The following is a 23,707-nucleotide window of genomic DNA, read 5'->3' as shown; positions in this document are numbered from 1 at the left end:
GTGCCGTTTTTGAATACTTTTTTTTTAATTTTTGGTTTTGTTGGTGTATTTTATCACCTTAATCCAAATTATATTGGTCCTGTTAAAACGAAAGCTATAAGGCAATGTCATTTCAACGTAAACGCTTACGTTTATCAAATTTCAACAAAAATCCTTCGAGGATTGTGAAAATTTTGACAACTTTTTGTTGTTTTGTATGGGAGCCCTCCCATTTTGATTCGGATGGGTTTGAAAGTATTATAGGAACCATTCCTGATCTTGAAAACAGCTACACACCAAATTTCACGTTGATCGGTTCGGTGGTTTCTGAAAATGGCTCAAAATGTGTAAAATTTTTGTTAAATTTGTATGGGAGCCAGAGGGGCTTATTCTGCGAGGCGAGTGACGTGAAGTGACTTGGTTTTTTATAGTCACCGTATTCTAGCAGGCGAATGCCGTGACTTGAATGAACTTTAGGTGACTTGAATGAACTTTTTTTAACTGTCACCGTATTCTCAGAGGCGAATGGCGTGACTCGAGTCGGTGGCAAGTGACTTTTGGAGTCGTAACCTATTTCTCAGGTGACTCGATAGAAAACAAGGGGGAAAGCCAAGAATTATATGGAAATCGATCGGTATTTTTATTTATTGATTCAGAAAACAAGAATGGCATTTTTTTCAGTACATATTATTACAAATACTAGTAACATAAAGCCTTATTCTAAAATACGCTCTTTTTTAGGACAATAGGGGCAAATAGATCTGTAAAAGTGGGAGCCCCCACACCGGCTGATGGAGTTAAGTTTTCAACGATCCGAAACAGATAAATGCACAAAAAGTGTCTGCTTATCACAATCAAAAGATTTGTGGTAAATTTTACAAAATTTTCTTTAATGAAAATAAATTCAGATGTTTCTCATTTGGTTTTATATACTTTCCGTACTTTCTTTTGCCGTCCTATTGTTTCGTAAATCATACTATCGTTTTCGGATCCAGGTATTTTTCCAGCATCTGTGTGATGAGCGACAAGTACCTGGTACGGAGGAAAAAATATGCTGTGCTATTTCCTGCAGTCGGATGTTCGGGGTGCTGGCACATTGAAAAAAAAAAAACTACAAAATAATCCGGCCACTGCTGGTCATTGCGATCGTCTTCGAATAGATTCCGGGCCATCTCGCATATCATTCGCCGTATACTCGGAACTTCCAATGGCTGCTGCGGCGTTTGCAAAATCCTGTTTGAGCTGTTGCTTCGATTCTGGCCATGACCCGGGCATCTGAGGATTCGGGATGGCCCCCAGCAGACGTGGTACCTTGCCTTCGCACGATTAATTGTTGTAGGCATCCTGGAGACGGGTTTTTGCTGACGAAAAACGCGAAAAATAACTTAAAAACGAATCCGTCGCGAGTCTCGAATGTGCTTTGACAGCTCGTTGATTCATCTTGTATTCATGCGAATGAACACAGTGACAAAAAAAACAATGAAATGTGAAGCGAGGTAATGCATATTTTTATGTTCAAAATTGATGGTAACCAAAACTGGCAGAGAATTAACTTTTTTGTTCATTAAGACGCTTCAGCTGGTTGCAATTAAAAAATTAAACACTTAGTAAACAAATCAAAATGCGTTTACACTTGAAATTTCAAAGCACTTGTGCAAAATTGTATTTCAAATTGATCAGATTTGCATCACCTGAGTATATACGAACGTTGGGCAACAGTCATTTCGGATGAACTTCAACGAACTGTCAACGAACTTGATTTTTAAGGTACGCATTTCTTGTTTTTGCACATGTATTAGTAGTTTAAAAACTTAGCAACTTTGAAAAACCAGTGTGCATATGGTGATGTATAAGTCCATTTCTATTCCAAATTATAACTAACATTTAAAAAAACATAATATCGACAAGTTTTTGCTCCAAAATTTTAATTTTAGCATTAGTGTTATTTGCATTCAAACCACAATTTTCAACAATTTTTGGATTTCTGATTTATTGGAAAATGTCCAAGATTATAAGGTTATTTTATTACTTAAAACTATTATGTATAGTATTGTATAGTATTTGAGACTTCATATTCAAAATAAATCAATAAATTAAACTTAACTTAAATTTCGCAAAAATTGTAAATTTTGTTTATTTTAACTTTTTATAAAAATGTAAAACAAATGCATTAAAATATGAATTTTCGATTCTTAAAGCTTAAAATTCGAGCTTAATTTAAAAATCTTTATCATAAACCTTATAAGATCAGTCCCTCGTGATGAGAACAACAGTCATCTGTTGAACGGACGAAGGTGAATCAATATTCTATTATTTTATGTTTTAAATACATTTACTTTGTTTGAAATTAACAAAAAATAATTAAGCAATGATTTGTTCATCTGATTTGTTAACAATAGTTGTTAAATAAAAAAAACTAGCAAACATTTTTTAATTCAAACAATATTAATACTTTCGCTTTAGTATTTATAAATTTTTAAGTGATTTGCTCGGTTGGAATGAAACTGACAGAAAAACGAAAAATTTAATCGGCATATTTCGTATCTTTGTTTGCTGTCTCTTTTATACACCCATCATATCCCGCAATGCAGCCTTCATTCTTGAATTAAGCGGGCGTATTATGCGATTCGAGTGACGTGACTCACAAAATTTCACTTTTTCGTCCTGACTCCAGAAATTTATGTATCGATGAGCTCTGAAGACCAATATATAACAGCTCATCCGAACGAGAATTTCGAGGCTAGAGATATTGGAAGGATTATTAATTATTAGAGCTATTTAAGAAAGCAAAATAATATGAAATTTCGTGATTCACGTCACTCGAGTCGCAGAATAAGCCCCAAGATTAAATATAAATTAAAATAAATTTCATGTTCTAAGCATTCTATTTTAAATCTGCAAAAAAGATAACAACAGAGATCTACAAGTTCTCATTTCTATGAACTTGTTTTTTTTTATTTAAGGGTTGTTCAGTCGTACAGTCGTTTTTAACAGTTTGAGAGAGAGAGAGAGAGAGAGAGAGAGAGAGAGAGAGAGAGAGAGAGAGAGAGAGAAATAATTGCAAATGAAATTTTACCTAAAGAGTCTTATAACATCTTTGAAATACGTTTGGAATTGATTTTTGCATTATCACTATCAATTTTGGAATTTATTTTTGATTTTTGCTCGTGAATCTGAATTAAAAGCACGAAATTCGAAAGGCTGATTTTCGTGAAACATACGCTGCGGTAGCTAAAATCGCGAATTACAACACTCATGATGCTAACAAATCAATACGCCAGAAAAATCGCTGCTTTAATTGAACCGATGTAATTTATTCTAAATTATTCTTAATTTTTCAATGCTTCACAAAAATGACGTCATTCCAAAAACTCAATGTTGCACTACCTTCCTTTTATGTTGGATATCTTTTTTAATGTTTTGACAATTCGCACGGTGAATCCGATGAACATGACAGGATGAATATTCGCCCACCAAGCAATGAACTAGTCACCTGGAGTGAGTCGCCTCTCGGAATACCGCGACTATAGTCACGTGACTACGACTAATGTGACTCCGAGTCACTTCATTCGCCTCGCAGAATAAGGCCCAGAAACACAAAATGAAATTGAGACTGAAATTTGTTTTTTTTGAAAAATACAGTACCGTTCATAATTGTATAGAAATTGGAAGCACGCGAACTGTCACTTCGACTTCGAACTTCCATAACTTTTGACTCTGATGATATTTTTTGATCACATTTTCTGCGTTAGTAGATCAACTATCACACTATTGGGCCTTATTCTGCGAGGCGAGTGACTTGGTTTTTTGGAGTCACCGTATTCTAGCAGGCGAATGCCGTGACTTGAATGAACTTTAGGTGACTTGAATGAACTTTTTTTTACTGTCACCGTACTCTCAGAGGCGAATGGCGTGACTCAAGTCGGTGGCAAGTGACTTTTAGAGTCGTTACCTATTTCGCAGGTGACTCGATATGAAACAAGGTGGAAAGCAAGAAATATACGAAAATCGAACAATATTTTTATCAAATCATGCCGAAAACATGATAAGCAATTTTTTTCAGTACATGTTCTTTTTACTCTTTTTAAATTTGATTAAGAATTTGATATTCTATATTATGATATATTAGAAAACGTTTTTTTCTTAGACGATTAATGAAGCAGCTAGATCTGCAGCAGTGGTCCCCGCCGCGCCGGTTGATGGACCCGACCCGAAACAGGTAGGTGGGCGAGGTGTCTGCTTAACACAACCAAAAGCTTTGCGGTAGCTTTTGCATTATTTTAGTTGGTTCTTTCAAAGAAAAAAAAACAAATGTTTCTCTTTAATTTGCTCATATTTATTAATTTCACAAACAATTTTCTTTTACCGTCTTATTGCACAAATTTATTTTAAGAAAATTACCTTTTTCGATCTCGCAAACCTCGGATCGGAGTGATCTAGGTCTATTTGATCAGCGGCAAATGCTGGTTCTTCAGGTTACCGTTTCGCAGATCTTTCGCGACATGCTCGTAAAACCGATTGCTGCTGCAGCGTTAGCAGATTCTGATTTTGAGCTGTTCTTCCTATTCCGACGGCAGAGGGTCCTGAAACTGAAACTCGACCGAGAACTGCCACCGCAACCGAACCGTGGCCATGACCCGGGCATCCTCGATCATCTGCGAACTTTGCAGATGTCTTACCTTGCCTCCGTGTGGAAAATTATTGTTGAAAAATAGGTGCTTGCCGTCAACCGGAATCTAACCGAGCCTTCGAAAAACGCGAAAAATTGTTTTGAATCCGTCGAGTCTCGAGCGTGCTTTGACAGCTCGTTTTATTTATCTTGTATTCATGCGAATGAACATAATGGAAAAAACCAACGAAATATAAAGGGAGGTGATGCATATATTTATGTTCAAAATAAATGATAACCAAAACACACAGAAAAGTTACTTGTTTGCAGATAAGAATACTTGAGCTAGTTGCAAACAAAAAATAAAATACTTATCAAACAAATCAAAATGCGTTTACACTCAATATTTCAAAGAAAGTGTGAAAAATTGTGCATCGAATTGATCTGATTTGCATCACCTGAAAATGTACGAACGATGGGCAAAAGTCATTTCGGATGAACTTCAACGAAATGTCAATCAATAAAACTAGCTTGATTTTTAAGGTACGTAATTCTTGCTTTTGCATATGTATTAGGAGATCGAAATAACTTGGCAATTTTGTTAAAACCAGTTATGTGCGCACGATTATGTTTATGTCCATTTTTGTTTTGAATTTACAAAACTTATCATTTAAAAACAAATATCAAAAAGTTTTTGATCATAAATTTAAATTTCAGTCAATTTTGTATTTGAATTCAAACCCTAGATAATATAGAAGTTAATGTAATGTACTTAAGGGGGGGGGGGGTAGGGTCTAACACTTTCAAAAAATCGATTTTTTTTTATTTTTTTATTTTCTTATTGTAAAAAATTTCAAGAATGTTGTGTCAAATTTTCAAGTCAATTGAAGCAAAACTGTAGAAGTTATAGGCCTTTATCTCCTCCTATCTAATACTGCAAGAAAGCAAGAGCAGAAACTTCAAACGCGTTTTTCTCGAAAGCACATTTTTAAAGTCCGTGGACATCGTCATTTGAAAACTACTTATCCGATTCTTTTCAAATTTGGAACATATTTTCTACATATAAAATACCAGACCCCAACGTTTTTATTTTTTGATTTTTTTACTTTGGGGAGATTTTAAAGGTGAAAAATGGCGGATTTTTAAGTGAAAAATCGTAGTTTTTACTTCAAACAGCCACAAAAATTTCATAAAAATATTTTTAAGTTAAATAAAAACGTTGGGGTCCAGAAAAACATCTATTAAAAATATTTTGCTCTTATTTTTTGACTTCAGATGATTCTGTGCTGAGATACAGTGTCCACCGCAAATCCTGTTTTTTAAAAGGTATCCTCGAAAATGCTCCGTCACCGGCTCATTTTTCAATATTTTTCTACGAAAAAATTACTAAATGTTCTTTTAACAATGCTTTGTATAATGCAAAAAATTTGAATACATTTGTTTGAACGATAGCTCTAGAAAAAAATCGTGAAAATGGTGTTTTTTTATACCCGTTAGACCCTACCCCCCCCCTTAAAACTGATAAAAATGAACTAAACTAAACTAGTAAAAAAATAATTTAAAAAGAAACATATTTTACGTTATTATTTTCAACATTTTGTATCTTCGCTGAGCTCAAATATTTAAATTATAGAATGAATTGACTAAAAAGCAAATGATAAACCTATCTAGATCTCTGAATTCTAGGTCAGATAAAGAAAAATAAATAACCATAATTTGGACATTAATTGACACTGGCTCATTCGACGTTTAAATAAAATAAATAAAAATAAAAACGAACATATCATGTAGAAATCATTAAATGGGGTAAAATAAATTCTTTTAGTGACTAATATGACTAAATGAGAAGTTTGAAATTCTCTAGCCATTAAATTCGTGATTTCACAAACTAATTTCAATCGCAGAAAATTTAAAATTATTTAAGAACGAAAAAAATTAAAAAAGGCCGTTTTTTATTTTTATTTTGAAATATTTGATTATTTAATCATCTTTATATTCAAGTAATTTGATAGATTAACTTGAAAGTTTGTATTCCACCTTCTTGGTCACTGGATCCGTAATCAATCAGAGAGAAATAATTAAAAAATTAAATTAATTAAAATCAATAAATTTAAATGAATCTGAAATTTTAAATTCCTAAATCCTAGTTTGAAATGTAATCTGAAATCTTCAAATCCGAATTATGAGTCTCTATCAAAAATAGAATTTTTAACTTATAATCTGAAATATGTAATAACAATAGATTCTTATTTTGAATGTACATGAACTTCAATCGCAACATTTAAAATTGATCAGAGGATTGTAGATGAATATTAAATGAAATTTTGAATTTGAGTTTTTTTTAATATGAATTTTATCTTTGAATTTATGAATGTATTTGTCTTATTTTTAATATGAAATAATTAAGGCCTTAATAGCCTTTAGTTGTGCTGGTGGCCGACCAAATAAATCATATAACAAAATGTTATGAAATATGTTTTTTTTAAATTTCTGAATTTTGAATCAACATTAAAATTTAGATTCTAATTTTTGATCTAAATCTGAAATTTTATCTCAATTCTTAACGCGAACTAGAACGAAAGGCGATTTGCTTATGGATTTACAGCATGTTCGAAAAAGATTGGTATGATTCTTTTTAATTCTTACATTTGGTTTGGTTACGTAAAAATTAAATGCATTATTTTCAAATTCTTCATGATTGTGACGTCATCCGAGAAATTGAATATCACACTACCTTCTTTGAATGTTACTCACATGTTTGACAGTTCGCATGGTGAACCCGATGAACCTGGTTCATTTGCTCAGGAACGTCAAAATGAAGATCTGTTATTCATTCGCCTCCGAAGCAATGAACTAGTCACCGTGAGTGAGTCGCCTCTCGGAATACCCCGACTAGAGTCACGTGACTACGACTAATGTGACTCCGAGTCACTTCATTCGCGTCGCAGAATAAGGCCCATTATATCACAAAATTTGAGCTTTCTGGAGTTTGTGTGGCCTGAGATACAGTCATTCTACGAAAATCGGACTTTTTGGACTTTTCTCATTCAAACTGTAATATCTCAGAAACTACATTCGTTCCACATCACTCGCCACAAGCGGTAGTGTTTCGTTGCTCCTGCTAGTGTTCCGTAAATAGCATATAGTGTGTGAAGAATTTCGCCCTGATCATCCGGATGTGTGTTCCGTTAGGGCACTCTGCTATTCGATATACCCGATATACTCGTTATCGGAAAAAGTGATACCACAAAAGTGATTAAGTTTTGTGCGCGGCATCGCATCAGAAGACCATCATCAGCCGAAAACAAAAGGCCCCGCTGTTGTACACGATTGCCAGCCAGCAAGGTCATTCGTCATAATAGACGGATAGGAAACCACGTTGATCGTTCGAAACCAGTTGTGTTAGAGTGGTTCGACCAACTAGGGTGGTTCGAAATATTTTTTTTGGTTTTTATACTTTTTTTTCCAAAAAAGTTTTTTTTTTTTTTTTTTTTCCTTTTGGTTTTATTTATATATTTTATTTATATCTTCCTTTTCTTTTATTCTTACTTTATTTTTATATTAATTTTTTATCTTTTTTCTCAAACAAAATTTTGTTTGAGTTTTTTTTTATAAAGGTTTGACTCTCCACTCTTGCCCGTTATGTCGGAAAGCAACCGACTAACGGATGACGGCGACGAGGAAGGCATGCATCCTCCTTTTAGAGAGGACGACCTCTCCGAAGAATATCTTCTGGAACAACAGTCTTCCCAAAATATCCACATTCAACCGATGTACCTCTCGGACACGGAAGATACTCCTTCCCCCCTCCCACAGACCCCTAACCCTCAGGTTCCCTTTGTGTTTGGCAACTCCCCACCATCACCAGACCCTCAAGAAGTTAACGAGCTGCCTAAACCGCCCCCTCGTCGTCGGGTTTACCAACCTGAATCGACGGGACCTTGGGTAGTTTACATCCGGTCCAAAATGAACGGGAAATCACCTAATGTGATTTCCATCGCCCGAGACCTCGACAGATCTTACCCTTCCGTAATCAGCTACCAGCCGATGAGACCGCACAAGATGCGCATTGTTGTTGGTAGCCTGAAGGAAGCGAATGCCATTGCTTGTGACCCGAAGTTTACGATCGAATACCGCGTATACGTTCCCGCTCGTGACGTGGAAATTGACGGAGTGGTAACCGAAGAGGGTTTGACCGTCGATGATCTTGTGAATTCCGGGGTTGGCCGATTCAAAGACCCTGGTCTTCCCACGGTCAAGGTGCTGGACGCGCGTCAGTTGAAATCAGCATCAGGCGAGGGGGAAGAACGAACATTTTCCCTGTCGAACTCCTATCGTGTTACCTTTTCCGGCACTGCACTTCCTGATTTCGTTGCGATCGGGAAGGTTCGTCTACCTGTGAGACTTTATGTGCCTTCGGTCATGTACTGCCAGAATTGCAAACAGTTGGATCATACGGCCGCCTACTGTTGCAATCAGGCACGCTGCTCTAAGTGCGGGGAGAAGCATGCGGAAGCTTCGTGTGAAGTACAAGCAGTAAGCAAGTGTTTGTATTGCACAGGCGAGGAATCTCATGCTCTCTCGGCGTGTCCGAAGTACATATCGCGCCGGGAAAAAATCAAGACTTCTTTGAAAACTCGCTCTAAAAAATCATATAGAGACATGCTGATGAAGTCTTTGCCAATCGTCTCAGAGAACCAGTTTGGCCTTCTAAGTGACTATGAATCCGAAGGGGAGGATCCATGCGAAGGAACTTCAGCTGGGCCATTTGTTAAAAAAAATGTTTCACAGGCTCCAAAAAGGAAACGCACAACTAACACACAATCCAGATTAGCTGCCAGCAAAGTTAATAAAACCAAAAATCCTCAAAGTGGAAATAGTAATTCTACCCCTCCTATTCAGAGACCTCCGGGTTTTAATCCGTCCCCGAAGGACTTCCCTCCACTTTCCGGTAAGTCAAAACCCCAGACTTCCCTTCAAAATTCAGGACCATCAGTAGCAAACAGGAATGCAACAATTCCCAGAGAAACTGCATCTGATCCATCGTCGAACGGTTTGCCCAGCTTTTCGGCTGATGGTAAGATGAAATTTTCGGAAATTGTTGCATTCATCCTAGACTTTTTCAGCGTACCAGCAGGTTGGAGGACTATGATTAATATGTTTGTACCTCTTTTAAGAGAAGTCTTGAAAAAGAAAGCTTGCACTATGACCCTCATCGCAGAAGCAATTTCTTTTGATGAATAACTCGTCCACTGAGGTAAGAGAAATTGTTTCTGTATTGCAATGGAACTGCAGAAGTATTTTACCAAAATTAGACTCCTTTAAAGTATTGGTACACAATTTGAATTGTGATGTGTTCGCCTTATGCGAAACTTGGCTCTCTCCAAACACTGATTTCAACTTCCATAGCCACAATATTATTCGCCTGGATCGAGATGGGCAAAGAGGGGGTGGCGTTCTTTTGGGGATCAAGAAATGCCACTCTTTCTATCGTATTCCATTACAACCATCTCCGGGTATTGAAGTCGTCAGTTGCCAAGCTAGAATTAAAGGCCAAGACCTTTGCCTAGCCTCGGTATATATTCCGCCAAATTCAAGCGTGAGCGGGAACCAATTGGCGAATATTATTTCACTTCTTCCAGAACCCCGACTAGTTCTGGGAGACTTCAACTCCCATGGCGTGGGCTGGGGTAGCTCACGTGATGATGATCGTGCTAACATGATATATGAGCTGTGCGACGACTTCAACATGACTGTCTTAAACAATGGGGAAGTGACTCGAATTAATGGAACCCAATCACAGCATAGTATTTTAGACCTTTCTTTAGCTTCTTCCTCTCTGAGCTTGGATTGTACGTGGAAGGTAATCCAAGACCCTCAGGGAAGCGATCATCTGCCTATCAATATTTCTATCACCAGTGGTCGTAGTCCACCTGAAGAGATCAATATTCCTTATGACCTCACAAAGAATATAGATTGGAAAAAGTATGCATCAGGTGTCATTGAAGCCATCGACTCAACGGAAGAACTGCCTCCGGAGGCAGAGTACAGTTTTATGTCCGGAACAATTGTGGACTGTGCAATCGGGGCACAGGTCAGACGGAATGACAATTCGACGATACAAAAACGATCTCCCACTCCATGGTGGGATGGAGACTGCTCACGTGCGCGAGGAGAAAAGTGCAAGGCGTTTGTTGAGTTTCGCAGAACCGGATTGCCAGAGAAGTTCCAACGTTACTTGTCCTTGGAACGCAAGTTTAAGAACTTGATCAGGGGCAAGAAACGTGGGTACTGGAGGCGATTCGTGGATGGGTTATCTCGAGAAACGTCTCTGCACACGCTTTGGAAAACAGCTCGAAACATGCGAAATTACACACCTTCGAACGAAAGTGAAGAAAGCTCGAGTCGTTGGCTGACACAGTTCGCGAAAAAGGTCTGTCCGGACGCAGTACCAGCTCAGAAAAACTATCGGGATACAGAGAATAGTTCCGAAACGGAGGATCAATTCTCGATGGTCGAACTTTCACTTGCGCTCTGGTCATGTAACAATTCAGCTCCCGGACTGGACAGAATCAAATTCAACTTGTTGAAGAATCTGCCAGATACCGCTAAAAAACGCTTGTTGAATTTATTCAATAAGTGTTTAGAGATGAACATTGTGCCGCATGAATGGAGACAGGTGAAAGTTATCGCCATCCAAAAACCGGGAAAACCAGTTTCTGATTACAATTCGTATAGGCCGATCTCAATGCTCTCGTGTCTCCGGAAACTGCTCGAAAAAATGATTCTCTTTCGGCTGGATAAATGGGTTGAATCAAACAATCTCTTGTCAAGTACACAATATGGATTTCGTAGAGGCAAGGGTACGAACGACTGTCTAGCATTACTTTCATCAGACATTCAATTGGCGTTTGCCCAAAAAGAGCAGATGGGAGCAGTATTTCTGGACATCAAAGGGGCATTCGATTCGGTGTCCATAGAAGTGCTATCTAGTCAACTTAACTCTTGCGGACTTTCACCAATTTTGAATAATTTTCTTTATAACCTGTTGTCTGAAAAAATCATGCATTTTAGTCATGGAGAAACCAAAGTTGAACGAATTAGTTACATGGGTCTACCCCAAGGCTCATGCTTAAGCCCCCTGCTATACAACTTTTATGTCCGAGAGATCGATGCTTGTATGGCACAAAATTGCACGCTAAGACAGCTTGCGGATGACTATGTTGTTCATATCACAGGTAAAAAAGGCACTCAAATTAAACCTCCGTTACAAGAAACTCTAAATAATTTATCACATTGGGCCAGGAATCTAGGCATCGAGTTTTCGCCTAGTAAAACCGAGTTAGTAGTTTTTTCAAGGAAGCATTCCCCTCCTCAAATAGAGCTCCTTATGATGGGTAGAACTCTAACTCAATCTCTTAGTTTTAAATATTTGGGTGTCTGGTTCGACTCTAAATGCCTCTGGGGAAAACATATTAGGTACTTGACACAAAAATGCCAAAAGAGAATCAATTTTCTTCGAACGATTACTGGAACCTGGTGGGGTGCTCATCCACAGGACCTCATCAGGTTATACCAAACAACGATACTGTCGGTCATAGAATATGGAAGCTTTTGCTTTGAGTCCGCCGCGAAAACCCACTTGATTAAACTAGAACGAATACAGTATCGTTGTTTGCGTATTGCCATGGGTTGTATGCAGTCGACACATACGATGTGTCTCGAAGTACTGGCGGGAGTAATGCCGTTGAAAAATCGGTTCCTCGATTTATCGCTACGTTTCCTAATTCGAAGTGTTACTATGAATCCTTTGGTGATAGAAAATTTGGAAAGGCTTATGAATATTAATTCGCAAGTAAAATATGTAAACAATTATAAAACTTTTAGTCAGTTAGAAATAAACCCTTCTTTGTTAAATTCGGACACGAGTCACTTTTACCCGATCAGTAGTTCCTTAATAAAATTCGATCTGTCCATGACCGTTGACATCCGTGGAATTCCAGATCACGTCCGACCCAACGTCATTCCTTCAATCTTTGCATCAAAAGTACGTGAAATTGACCCTACAAAAATGTTCTTTACTGATGGTTCTAGAATCGACGGCGCGACTGGTTTCGCAGTGTATAATGAGCGTTTTGAAGCTTCTTTCAAGCTTCAAGAGCCATGCTCCGTTTACGTTGCCGAACTAGCCGCAATTTATTGTACCTTGGAACACATTCGCACTCTGCCCGTAGACCACTATTTCATCTATTCGGATAGTCTCAGCTCCGTTGAGGCGATTCGATCGATGAAACTGATGAAGCGCTCTTCCCATTTTTTGCTGGAAATTTCAGGGATATTGGGCGCTTTGATCGAAAATTCGTACAGGATTACCTTAGCTTGGATCCCGTCTCATTGTCTTATTCAAGGCAATGAGAATGCGGACTCATTGGCTAAGGTGGGCGCGTTACAAGGTGAAATCTTTGAGAGGATAATAACTTACAATGAATATTTTTCAATACCTCGCACTTTAGCGATTAACGCTTGGCAGTCTAGCTGGGACAATGGCACAAAGGGACGTTGGCTCCATACGATTATCCCTAAGGTTCCGACGAAGGCATGGTTTAAGCATTTTAACATGAGTCGCGATTTCATTCGCGTGGTTTCTCGGCTCATGTCAAATCACTGCCGGCTTGACGCGCATTTGTTTCGTATACAACTAGCTACAAGCAATGTTTGTGTTTGTGGGGATGGCTACCACGACATTGATCATGTTGTGTGGACGTGTGAACGGTTTGATCGATCGAGGGCTTGGCTACTGGATACCCTTAGGGCCCGAAGTAAACTACCTGGTGTTCCAATTCGAGACATCTTGGCAAACTTAGATCTTGAATATTTGTACCCTATATACAAATATCTTAAAATGTCTGATCTGGTCGTTTAGTCCTCTTCCCCTCTGTCTGTACTCTATCTAATGCTCTTTTCGTCTATTTATTAGAACAAACTTTCATCCGACGGGTCCTACAACACCACAAAGAAGGCTGGCCAGGAAGTCGAAAACCCTGAGGTAGCTATCGAAACCACAGCTACAGGAAGCCACCACCGGACCCTAACGGAAACTGTTCTTGGAAGTGACCCCAGTTAATCCCCTTTCCTTTCCTATACATAGTTGAATTAACAGTTGAGTAGCCGCGACGATTACGGCCCCCCTCTTACTAACCCAAAGTTAGGAAAAATACTCCCGGCACATAAAAACTTTATAAGTAAAATGCCTAATAAAAACTTTTGTAAATAAAAAAAATAAAAAAAAATCTCAGAAACTACGCTACATTTTTTGTTGAAATTTGGCAGAGCGATTGTTGAAATGTAAAGCTATCATGTCTGAAGTTTTTGAAAAGTTTTATCGATGGGATCAAAAGTTACGGGAGGTACAATTTTTCAGGCATGAACCTAAAAATGCGATTTCTATAGAATTTTGGACGATTCATGAGAACATAATCGTTTCCATCCACAAATCAGTCAAAAAATGTCTGGCAAAAGCAATGATGAAATAAAAAAATGAAATTAAAGATCTATTTGTGTTTTGAAATCAGAATCTCGCAATATTGTTTTGATTTTTTGGTTGAAATTGATTTACTGGTTGTTAAACATAAAATAGGAGTTTCCTATGAAAACAATCGTCCAAAATTCTATAGAAATCGTATTTTTAGGTTCATGCCTGAAAAATTGTACCTCCCGTAACTTTTGATCCCATCGATAAAACTTTTCAAAAACTTCAGACATGATAGCTTTACATTTCAACAATCACTCTGCCAAATTTCAACAAAAAATGTAGCGTAGTTTCTGAGATATTACAGTTTGAATGAGAAAAGTCCAAAAAGTCCGATTTTCGTAGAATGACTGTATCTCAGGCCACACAAACTCCAGAAAGCTCAAATTTTGTGATATAATGGTGTGATAGTTGATCTATCTAACACAGTAAATTTGATCAAAAAATATCATCAGAGTCAAAAGTTATGGAAGTTCAAAGTCGAAGTGACAGTTCGCGTGCTTCCAATTTCTATACAATTATGAACGGTACTGTACGTCGTTTCAGCATTAATTTAACAACCCGAGTATATTAGAAGAAGCAGTTCTCTCTCACTATGGATTATTGCCAATTAGGCAAACCATGCATTCAAACATCCATAAAACGGTCTAAATAATAGCTTTCTGTCCGCACTGGTTACGGATCAGCAGGTCAATTGCCGGAAGTCATTTAGCGGAGCCAACCTTTTGTTTCGTTCTAGCGAGTAAAGAGCTAACTACCCCAAATTTAACAAACTGGCGAGCGGATTTTGATCGCTTAAGTGCATACTAGCAAAGTGCAAGTAGCTTCAAATTGAGGATCCCAATAATATTGGACCTGGTTATGAGGGAAAATAATTGTTTTCCCAAAACCGAACTAGATCATCAACCTTGGGGTGGTTGGAAGGGTTGAAGGGGTCTAAGAATATTCAGTACAGAAAGGGGTATATCTAGGACAAAGATTCCCCCCATCAATTTATAATAGGAAAATCAATGCCCCGTGTGTCATATTTGTTGTTTGCCTGCCGTCGATGGGAACGCAATGTCTGGGACTATTGATGGATTTTTTCTGTTCTATTCTTTCTTTTTGAGAAACCCCTCCTGTATTCGTAGAAATGTTAACAGCCACATTTACCAGCGATTAAATTGATTGGGGAATTATAGGTGGTTATTTTGTATCGGTAACAAAGTCAAGGTATGTTGGGTCGATTTCAATTGCGAAAAACTCAAATTTGTCTGCGAGCTTTTTTACATAACATTGAAAAGCCAATTTAAATTTCGAATTGAAAATTAACGAGGACAAACTCGTCGAACTTTTCACACATAATCGTTGTTGTTATCCTGTCCCAGTTATCAAAGGTCTAGATTAAATTTCCGGTTTTCCAGTTTGCGGCCTCCTTTTGAAAGCAGAAGGTAAATCTGCCAGTAAATCAATTTCACCTTTCTTGGGCCGCCGGGCGTTTCGGTTTGGCACGGGCAGGTAATTTGCATTTCGTTGCTAGTGTGCATAACTAGCATGCATTCCTGATGGTAACGAAACTTCCGTGGTTGTACCTGACCTGGTTCAATTTCACAGCTGTGCTCGTTTGAAACTATGTGATGTACCCCCCGATAGTGCTATAGATTTTTCTTACTTTACATGCGACCTGAAAGTTAAAAATAGTTTCTGTCGTTAAAATTCAGCAAACAACATGCCAATCTTTTATTTAGTTTGTATTTTGTCAACATTTTATTTCAAAAGCAAACAATGCTATAACTCCCTTATTCTATTCCTCTTTTCAGGAGCCGGACGAACGGCACGAACCTCGTTGGCCCCCAACATCAACGGTCAGGATCAGTCCGAAAACATTCCCCCACAAAAGGCAAAACAGGCTAAGGTGAGAAGAATCGGATGCGTTCAACCAGCAGCATTAAACCAATTTATGTTTCTTCCATAGGGTATACCCACGAGTAGAATGTCGATGACAGCCCAGCCAACCGTCACACAGATCGCGCAACCACAAACGGTAGCCTCACAGCTCAGTCAAGCCGCGTCCAACCCCCGACGGTCCTACGTCGTCAAAGAGGTGGAACGATTAAAGGAAAACCGTGAGAAGCGGCGAGCCAAGCAGGCCGTAATCCGGGAAGAGAAAAATGCACTTATGAACATGGATCCCGGCAACCCGAACTGGGAACTGTCGGCCATGATCCGGGAGTACCAGAGCCAGATCGACTTCCGGCCGCTGCTGGACGGGCAAGCCATCGAAGACCACCAGATCACGGTGTGCGTGCGTAAGAGGCCACTCAGTCGCAAGGAACTGATGCGCAAAGAGCTGGATGTGATCTGTGTACCAACCAAGGACACCTTGATAGTGCACGAGCCGAAAACGAAGGTGGATTTGACCAAATTCTTGGAGAATCACAATTTCCGATTCGATTATGCTTTCGACGATAGCTGCGACAACGAACTGGTTTACAAGTGAGTGAACCTTTAGGCTTACCTGTGGAATACCTAGTTCTTATTTTGATGATTTTTTTTTTCAGATACACGGCGAAACCGCTGGTGCAGACCATTTTCGAGGGTGGTATGGCGACCTGTTTCGCCTACGGCCAGACCGGTTCCGGTAAAACCCACACCATGGGTGGTGATTTCAACGGCAAGGTTCAGGACTGCAAAAACGGTATCTACGCCATGGCCGCCAAAGACGTGTTTGCCTATCTGCACAGCGCCAAATACAACCATCTGAATCTGGTCGTGTCGGCCAGCTTCTTCGAGATCTACAGTGGAAAGGTAAGTTTGTAAATACTTCTGGTCACGCTAAATGTTAAGATTAATGTGAAACATTCCCTCGTTTTCAGGTATTTGATTTGTTGTCGGACAAGCAAAAACTTCGGGTCCTCGAGGACGGCAAGCAGCAGGTCCAAGTAGTGGGTCTCACGGAAAAGGTAGTCGATTCGGTGGAAGAGGTTCTAGGTATCATCAACCATGGCAACAGTACGCGAACCTCCGGACAAACCTCAGCCAACGCCAACTCGTCCCGGTCACATGCCGTATTCCAGCTGGTCGTTCGACCCAAAGGCTCAACCAAGATCCACGGAAAGTTTTCGTTCATCGATTTGGCCGGTAACGAACGTGGAGCGGACACATCGTCTGCGAACCGCCAAACTCGAATGGAAGGAGCCGAAATCAACAAATCGCTGCTAGCCCTGAAGGAGTGTATTCGAGCGCTGGGCAAACAGAACGCCCACTTGCCGTTCCGCGTAAGCAAGCTGACCCAGGTGCTGCGAGATTCGTTCATCGGCGAAAAGAGTAAAACCTGTATGATTGCAATGATTTCGCCCGGCCTGAGTTCCTGTGAACACACGCTCAACACGCTGCGATACGCCAATCGAGTCAAGGAGCTGGTCGCCATTGATCCATCCGAGAGAACGGATGAAATCGAACCAATGGAAAGTGATGAACAACCGAAAAATGGCGTTCTCTCCGAGAACGATTTGGCCCAGCTGCGGTCACTTAACGTGAGCTTAATATTAACCTTTTTTTGTAACAAATTTGAAACTGTTCTTTTTCTTCTTTAGGAACACGACATGTCGGTTGAGTTGTACAACCAGCACGCAGCCATCTCGGATCTGCAGCAGACGGAAGAGGAAGTGGTGGACCATCACCAGAAGGTGAACGAGTTCCTGATGAAGTTCTTGCCGGAATCGCGGGAACTGTACAAGCAAACGAACTATGTGGATTATGATCAGGATGGTAAGTACGGTTGCACGTTTGTAAACAGATTATTTTTCCCCCATCAAAATATACGATGAAACAATGCTCACGTTATCCCCAATGAAGCTAACGCTAATCGCTTCGATCCTTATACGAAGTTTTCCAGGTTTATGCTGGTGCTTCTCAACCCTGAGCGAAGCTTCCTTAAAATATTTTCCAGCTTTGAACTATATCGATAAAGTGTTCAACATTTACCTAGATCTTCGGAAGGATTCTTACAAACTCGAAGATGTTGAAAATTGTCGAGACGTCTTGTTTTACAGACGATGGTTGCCGCTCAAGCTATACCTATATTAAAGATGAGCATCAGATGAGCATGGATATGGCATCAGTGCCTTCCAGTGGCTCCCGGTCCATCGATCTCCTAGTAGCTCTGGTCCAACGACCTTCCATGGCATCGCTTCGACGACCTTGTTAAAAGCCGGCTCGACGCGCTTCTTTTTTCTAACATCATTTTGCGTCTTAACAGAACCTCATGGTGTTGGCCATGGTGTGACTCTTCAATTCAGTGAATATATTGAATGGACCAATTGGAACACAAATGAAAAAAAATGACGACCGGAAAGGCCTGTTAATTTAAAAAAAAACGAAAACAGCGAATAGCGTGATGTACAGTGGAAGAGCTATTGCTCCTGGCTGTCATTAAATATAACTAGGTAGAACTAGAACATAGTCTTTCCAATCATTCCAACAATATCGGGCTACATGTTGGGTCGGTACAATGATTGGTAATCATTTGCACTTTCTAAGCCATGTTTAACCTGCCCGAGATCAATACTCTAAGCCGGTGGTACAAATTCGACTTAACAGTCTCTGAAAATATTTTCTCTCTGGAGCCACTTCTAAACTATTGGCTGTAGTTACAGTCTACTGAAATTTAGAAGTATCGCTGTTTTATTCTGATATTCTTTGCAGTCCCTTGAGTGATTTTAACCTTATTGAGGGACACGATTGTAGATAAAACAGCTTTCCAAATTAAAAGAAAATTATCATTCATAAAGCAAGTAATTTTCTTTCCTTTCAACAGCTTACTGCAAACGCGGCGAGGAACTGTTCACCCAGCTGGCCGAGATTGCCACCACCTGCAAGGATCTGATGTCCGAGTTCCGTGCCAAGCTGGCCAAGGAGGAAATGCTGTCGCACAAAATCAAACCGGACCGGAAGTACAACTAGGAGGCGGGCCCGGGCGAAAGCTAGAAAAAAAAACAAAAACGGAAAAGCAGACAGAACACGCGCTGATGTTGGCATTGAAAATTATATTGCAGAAAAAGTGCGTGTGTGCGTGAGCGTTTCGAGAATAAGTGAAGACATAAAATGCGTTTCTAGTGCGAAGTTTGTATATTAGGCGAGCTGGAATCGAGCCACCGGGATTGGAGTGGTTTGGTAGGGTTCTATCAACCATATGAAAGCTGTGCTTTTTTGTAGGGAGAAGAAACTTCGAACAAGTCCGACTCAGGTGGCTCAGTTTCCAGCAGTTTGTGCCGGTGTAGTAGTTTTACCTCCGAAACGAATGTTATTATAGATTGTTAACGCAACACAGAAAGATTGAAAACGGTTACTGTTTCGTGCTCCACCTTGACATCTTCTAGAATATTGCTGTACAATGGCTGGTTGAAGATAACAAAAAAAAAAAAATCGTCAAATAAAAGCATTCGCGATCATTATTTCATTTTTGCTAGAACTGATTAAACCATAACACGTTAGTATACAAACTATGGCACAGTATTAGTAGCTGTCAAGGTGTTGTGGGCAGGCATTAATCGTTGAAACTTGAAAATATTTACGAACAAGCAGCATTGGTTCAAATGCAGATGGTCCTCTTTTTTCAGTAAAAAATTGGACCAGCACAGGATAACTACAGATTTAATTGAAGTTAAAAAAACTACTAAACACAAGTGAATTATCTTAAACCTAGACAAACACACACATTCTGTTTTGAAGATAGGCTGCTGCTATGCTACCACACTCCTCCAAAAACAGTCACACGCCCCCGAATATCATTCCCTCAAATCGTACGAACAATATTCTCTACAAATGCATTGAAGACTAGCAAAAAGGGCAAAAATGACTAATATATTTACCGTTAAGTGTATTTGAATTGATCTTTTTTTCTCTCTTATCCCTCTTATTAAATTGCTTTAATGTTATACACTTTTTGGGTGCAGCATCCTTATTTGCTATCGTACTCATTTCGTTTAATAGGATTCCAAGCGCCAAATGTTAAATCGAATATTAAAATGTATTATTGTTTTATCAGTTTCTTTAAGGCGCAGTCATGGGGTGAACCCTCACTTCGGAACACCTGTGCAAATCTGTTATAAATATTAAAAAAGCACAACAGACTACTAAAACAATGGGATTATTTTATCACTAAATGCGGTACTTTTACTAAAGGAAATATTTGAAAAGATGTGTGCGCTTGAAGTCGTGATGAGAATGAGTTGTTGAGCATATGTTTTAGATAGGTACGGCTTATGAAATGTGGTTTAAAAAAGACGATTGAATTAATAAACAGAAAAAACAGTAAGACAAGCAACTAGAACGACTATAATATGGTACGCCGCAACTAATGGAATGAACTTTGAAAACGTGAATGTAATAAGTTTTCAACGGAAACGAGTATTTTGAGAGTGTGATCAAATATCTGAACAAAATGCAACAATTAACACAACTATTAGGAACAACATTGGGAGCAGTCAAAAAACACCCTTATACAATTTAAAAAATATCATTAAGTTAAGTTAACGATACTGTTTCTTTCCCTTTTGCTTTGTTCCCACTGGGCGTTCTTCTTGAAATGTGTGAAGAATCGCCACCCAGAGGCGCGATGCTTTTGTTTGTGTTATTTCGATTATTTCACGATATGTGATCACGCTGCGAATGTTGAACAATAGACATAATATCTAAAGAAAAGAAAAAACTACACACAGAGCGCACGTGCGCTTTCTAAAAAATGGCTTCTGTAAACTGCGATTTGAGACCAAGTGCGTTAGTAAGAAACACAGGTTTACTGCTAAGCGTGCCCCCCTGGCAGTAGAGTTACGAGAATAAAGAACTACACTACAAAACCAACACATTCACCCGCTATTGAGAATTAATGTAATTATTTAATTAACCTTGTTTTTATAATGAACAAAGAGCGTTTTTTACTCATTCTTCTTGATAACAATCAAAATTAACGAAAGAAAACGAACACCCATTTTGTTTCACTTTTTTGAGGTATCACAGCAAATGTTTTTAAGTATAAGGATGTTAGTTTAAGTCGCCTTTAACATCGTATATCTAATGTTAAATTTGTCGCACTTTGTCAATGATGTGAATACAGAAAAATACCAAGATGGGATAAGTTGCGAACAACGTCCAAGTGATTCTCAAGAACATTAACCCTCCAAACACATTAGAGCTTCACCCATCTGAAATGGGGTCATCTTCGAGCGGAACCTCAAGAAGACGAGAAAGACATTTTTTCAGCGAGATGCTGTTCGAGGAAAAGCGATAGAGAATAGTAAGAGGTGAGTAACATGCCATCATTATGATTTACTTTAAAACCGTTATCCTAACTCAATCTTGGCAGCGAAACTGAAGTTTAAGCAGTTCGTGTTTATTTGCTGTGAGAGATATTATCACCTAAATTGAAACACAAATAGATCAAAACATAAAGCATATTTGATCGACTGAGCACCGGGATTATACTTCTCGGAAACGTAAACAAGCTAATCCCCGAGACATTCTCATACCCAGTCAGTCCGCGAGTCAGCCATTTCAGTCTTTTGGTCTAGCTAGAGAGCTCCTCAAGTGCTCTGGATTGAATGCTCAACATATTATCCTAATCAACTCCCCCGCGCTCAAGCTTGTTATGTTTCATCATCGTATTGATCTACCTTTTATTTGCTAGCTCATCATCCTGATGCCGTTGTTGGGTTGAAGGCATCCCTTCCGAAGCGATGAATTTTCAGCTAGAATAATTCCCGATAATCGCATGAAAGTCTTATGTTCCCACGTTGAGAGGGGTTGTATAATCAGATAAATCTATTAGGCGGAACGTATATGTATGTTTAGCATAAAAATACAACATACCTTTGCTTCTCATTTCCCTATCAGATTATCAGAAAGCCAACATAAACTGATTTTCTTTCCAGAACCCGAAAAATGAGGAAACATTGTTGAAAAGAGGTGACAAGAAAAAAAAGTTTGAAGTAAATTATGTTCAAAGAAATGATATAAGTGAACATGAAAAAGTCGAATGATTGTAATAATCTAGGAATTTATATTATTCTTTAAACTGCTGGTCTCCCTAACCAGCATTCTGATGATGGAACATCACCACTCCACCACTCCACTATTTGATCTGCCATATGGCGCCATTCGGTGAGGGAAAATGAGGACGAAAGCAAGCACCCTATGAATAGATGCTGCGAGCACTAATAACAATCTAAATGAGCTTATGAAAAAAAAACAGCATGAAAAACGAACCGATGACTTGAGATGTGTCTTTCCAAGGTATTTTTCTTTGTTTTGACTGAGAGATAATATAAGGTACACCGGGGTAAGTGAGGACGCGGGGTAAGTGGGGACGGTGGCTATTAAAACAATACTGTAAACTATTTTTTCAAACTTTTAATGCAGAATGTTAAATTTACTTGGTATCTATCCAACAACTGTAAAAGAGATACGGTTCCAACAATAGCGGATGTTTACGGTGACTTTTTGTTAATTTTCTATTTTTAACTACGATGTGGAACTGATTCGCATCTTTTTCAATCGCAAATTTCTCTTGAACTAGCTGGCTCTTGACGAAAAACTCTACATTGAAACAATCCTTACATTCCAAACAACAAGTTAGGATAAGAAACGGCGATTAAAAATTAAGAAAAAATAGTTTATTTTAAAAAATCTAAAATGTTGTCTCCAAACCCTACCTGGGGTAAGTGGGGACGGCTTTATATATACTTGATGTTTACACATTTTTTCCATTTTCTCTCCTTCATCCAATACATTTTAGCTTTATTTAGCATTCGGATCATGAAAAGTTGGCAAAAGTACTTGTGTTTTCTGGAATAAGTATACATTTTCGATAAAATCGGATTTCGTGTGTTGCAACATAAATTACACACAATAATCACTACCATGAACTTTTTTCAAAATTTTGGACGGTTCGAGCAATAAAGTAACGTATTCAACCCATAAAACAAAAATTTGTTGAAAATTTCCTGAGAAATCAAAGGGAAAATATACCGTCCCCACTTACCCCATAAAGCGGGGTAAGTGAAGACACCAGCAGTCCATAACAATTTACGTGATAACTTTTTTCGCTTTTCGTCTATCAGGCTCATCTCTTCAGCATTTGTAAACAACATGTTCTGCATCACACTGAATGCAATTTTATCAAAATTGATCCACTGCTGATTTTTTAATGATTTTTCAAAGTTGAACTATACGAAAAACCGTCCCCACTTACCCCGGTGTACCTTACATTCGTAAACGGTAAATGTGAGCTTAATTTTTTTTTAGAGGAAAGCTATTGCTTCCGTTTGGTTTCATCAGTAATATTTTAGCTGGTACCATTTCATTCAACCGTCTTCAAAAAAATTTGGAAATAATAATCGGTTCAAAAAAAAAAAAATAATTTTCGGAACAATCTACGCTTTACATAGTAATGAAAGTTAAAAAATGATTTGATTAGTCATTCAGTCGTTGAAAACGGTTGGAAACGATTCAAAATTATAAAGATGGTAGCAAGGATCCGAAATTCGCTCATTTCCTCTAATCACCAAGCGAACCAACTCATCACAGGAACAAAAAATTTATTTTTCCTTCCT

General features: G+C 38.7%; 2 protein-coding genes across 8 annotated transcripts in view; one reads left to right on the top strand and one right to left on the bottom strand.

The window, feature by feature from the left end:
* The window catches only part of LOC129749659 (kinesin-like protein Klp10A), a 148,684-nt gene extending 127,612 nt beyond the window's left edge, over positions 1–21,072 (top strand). For all 7 annotated transcript variants that reach the window (XM_055744707.1, XM_055744700.1, XM_055744715.1 and 4 more), the window contains 6 exons: positions 15,917–16,011; positions 16,072–16,592; positions 16,658–16,904; positions 16,973–17,632; positions 17,693–17,867; positions 18,916–21,072. In XM_055744707.1, coding sequence (XP_055600682.1) covers positions 15,917–16,011; positions 16,072–16,592; positions 16,658–16,904; positions 16,973–17,632; positions 17,693–17,867; positions 18,916–19,061 — 1,844 coding nt within the window. In that variant the 3' untranslated portion in view covers positions 19,062–21,072. The remainder of the gene's footprint in view (positions 1–15,916; positions 16,012–16,071; positions 16,593–16,657; positions 16,905–16,972; positions 17,633–17,692; positions 17,868–18,915) is intronic.
* Positions 1–23,707, bottom strand: part of LOC129749690 (dopamine receptor 2-like) — a 660,001-nt gene that overhangs the window by 169,801 nt on the left and 466,493 nt on the right. The gene's annotated exons all lie outside the window — the stretch shown is intronic.

Source organism: Uranotaenia lowii, chromosome 1 (genome assembly GCF_029784155.1).
Source record: "Uranotaenia lowii strain MFRU-FL chromosome 1, ASM2978415v1, whole genome shotgun sequence".
Taxonomy (NCBI): Eukaryota; Metazoa; Arthropoda; class Insecta; order Diptera; family Culicidae; genus Uranotaenia; species Uranotaenia lowii.
Note: the sequence above shows the minus strand (reverse complement) of the source record. Positions and strands in the feature narration are given on the sequence as shown.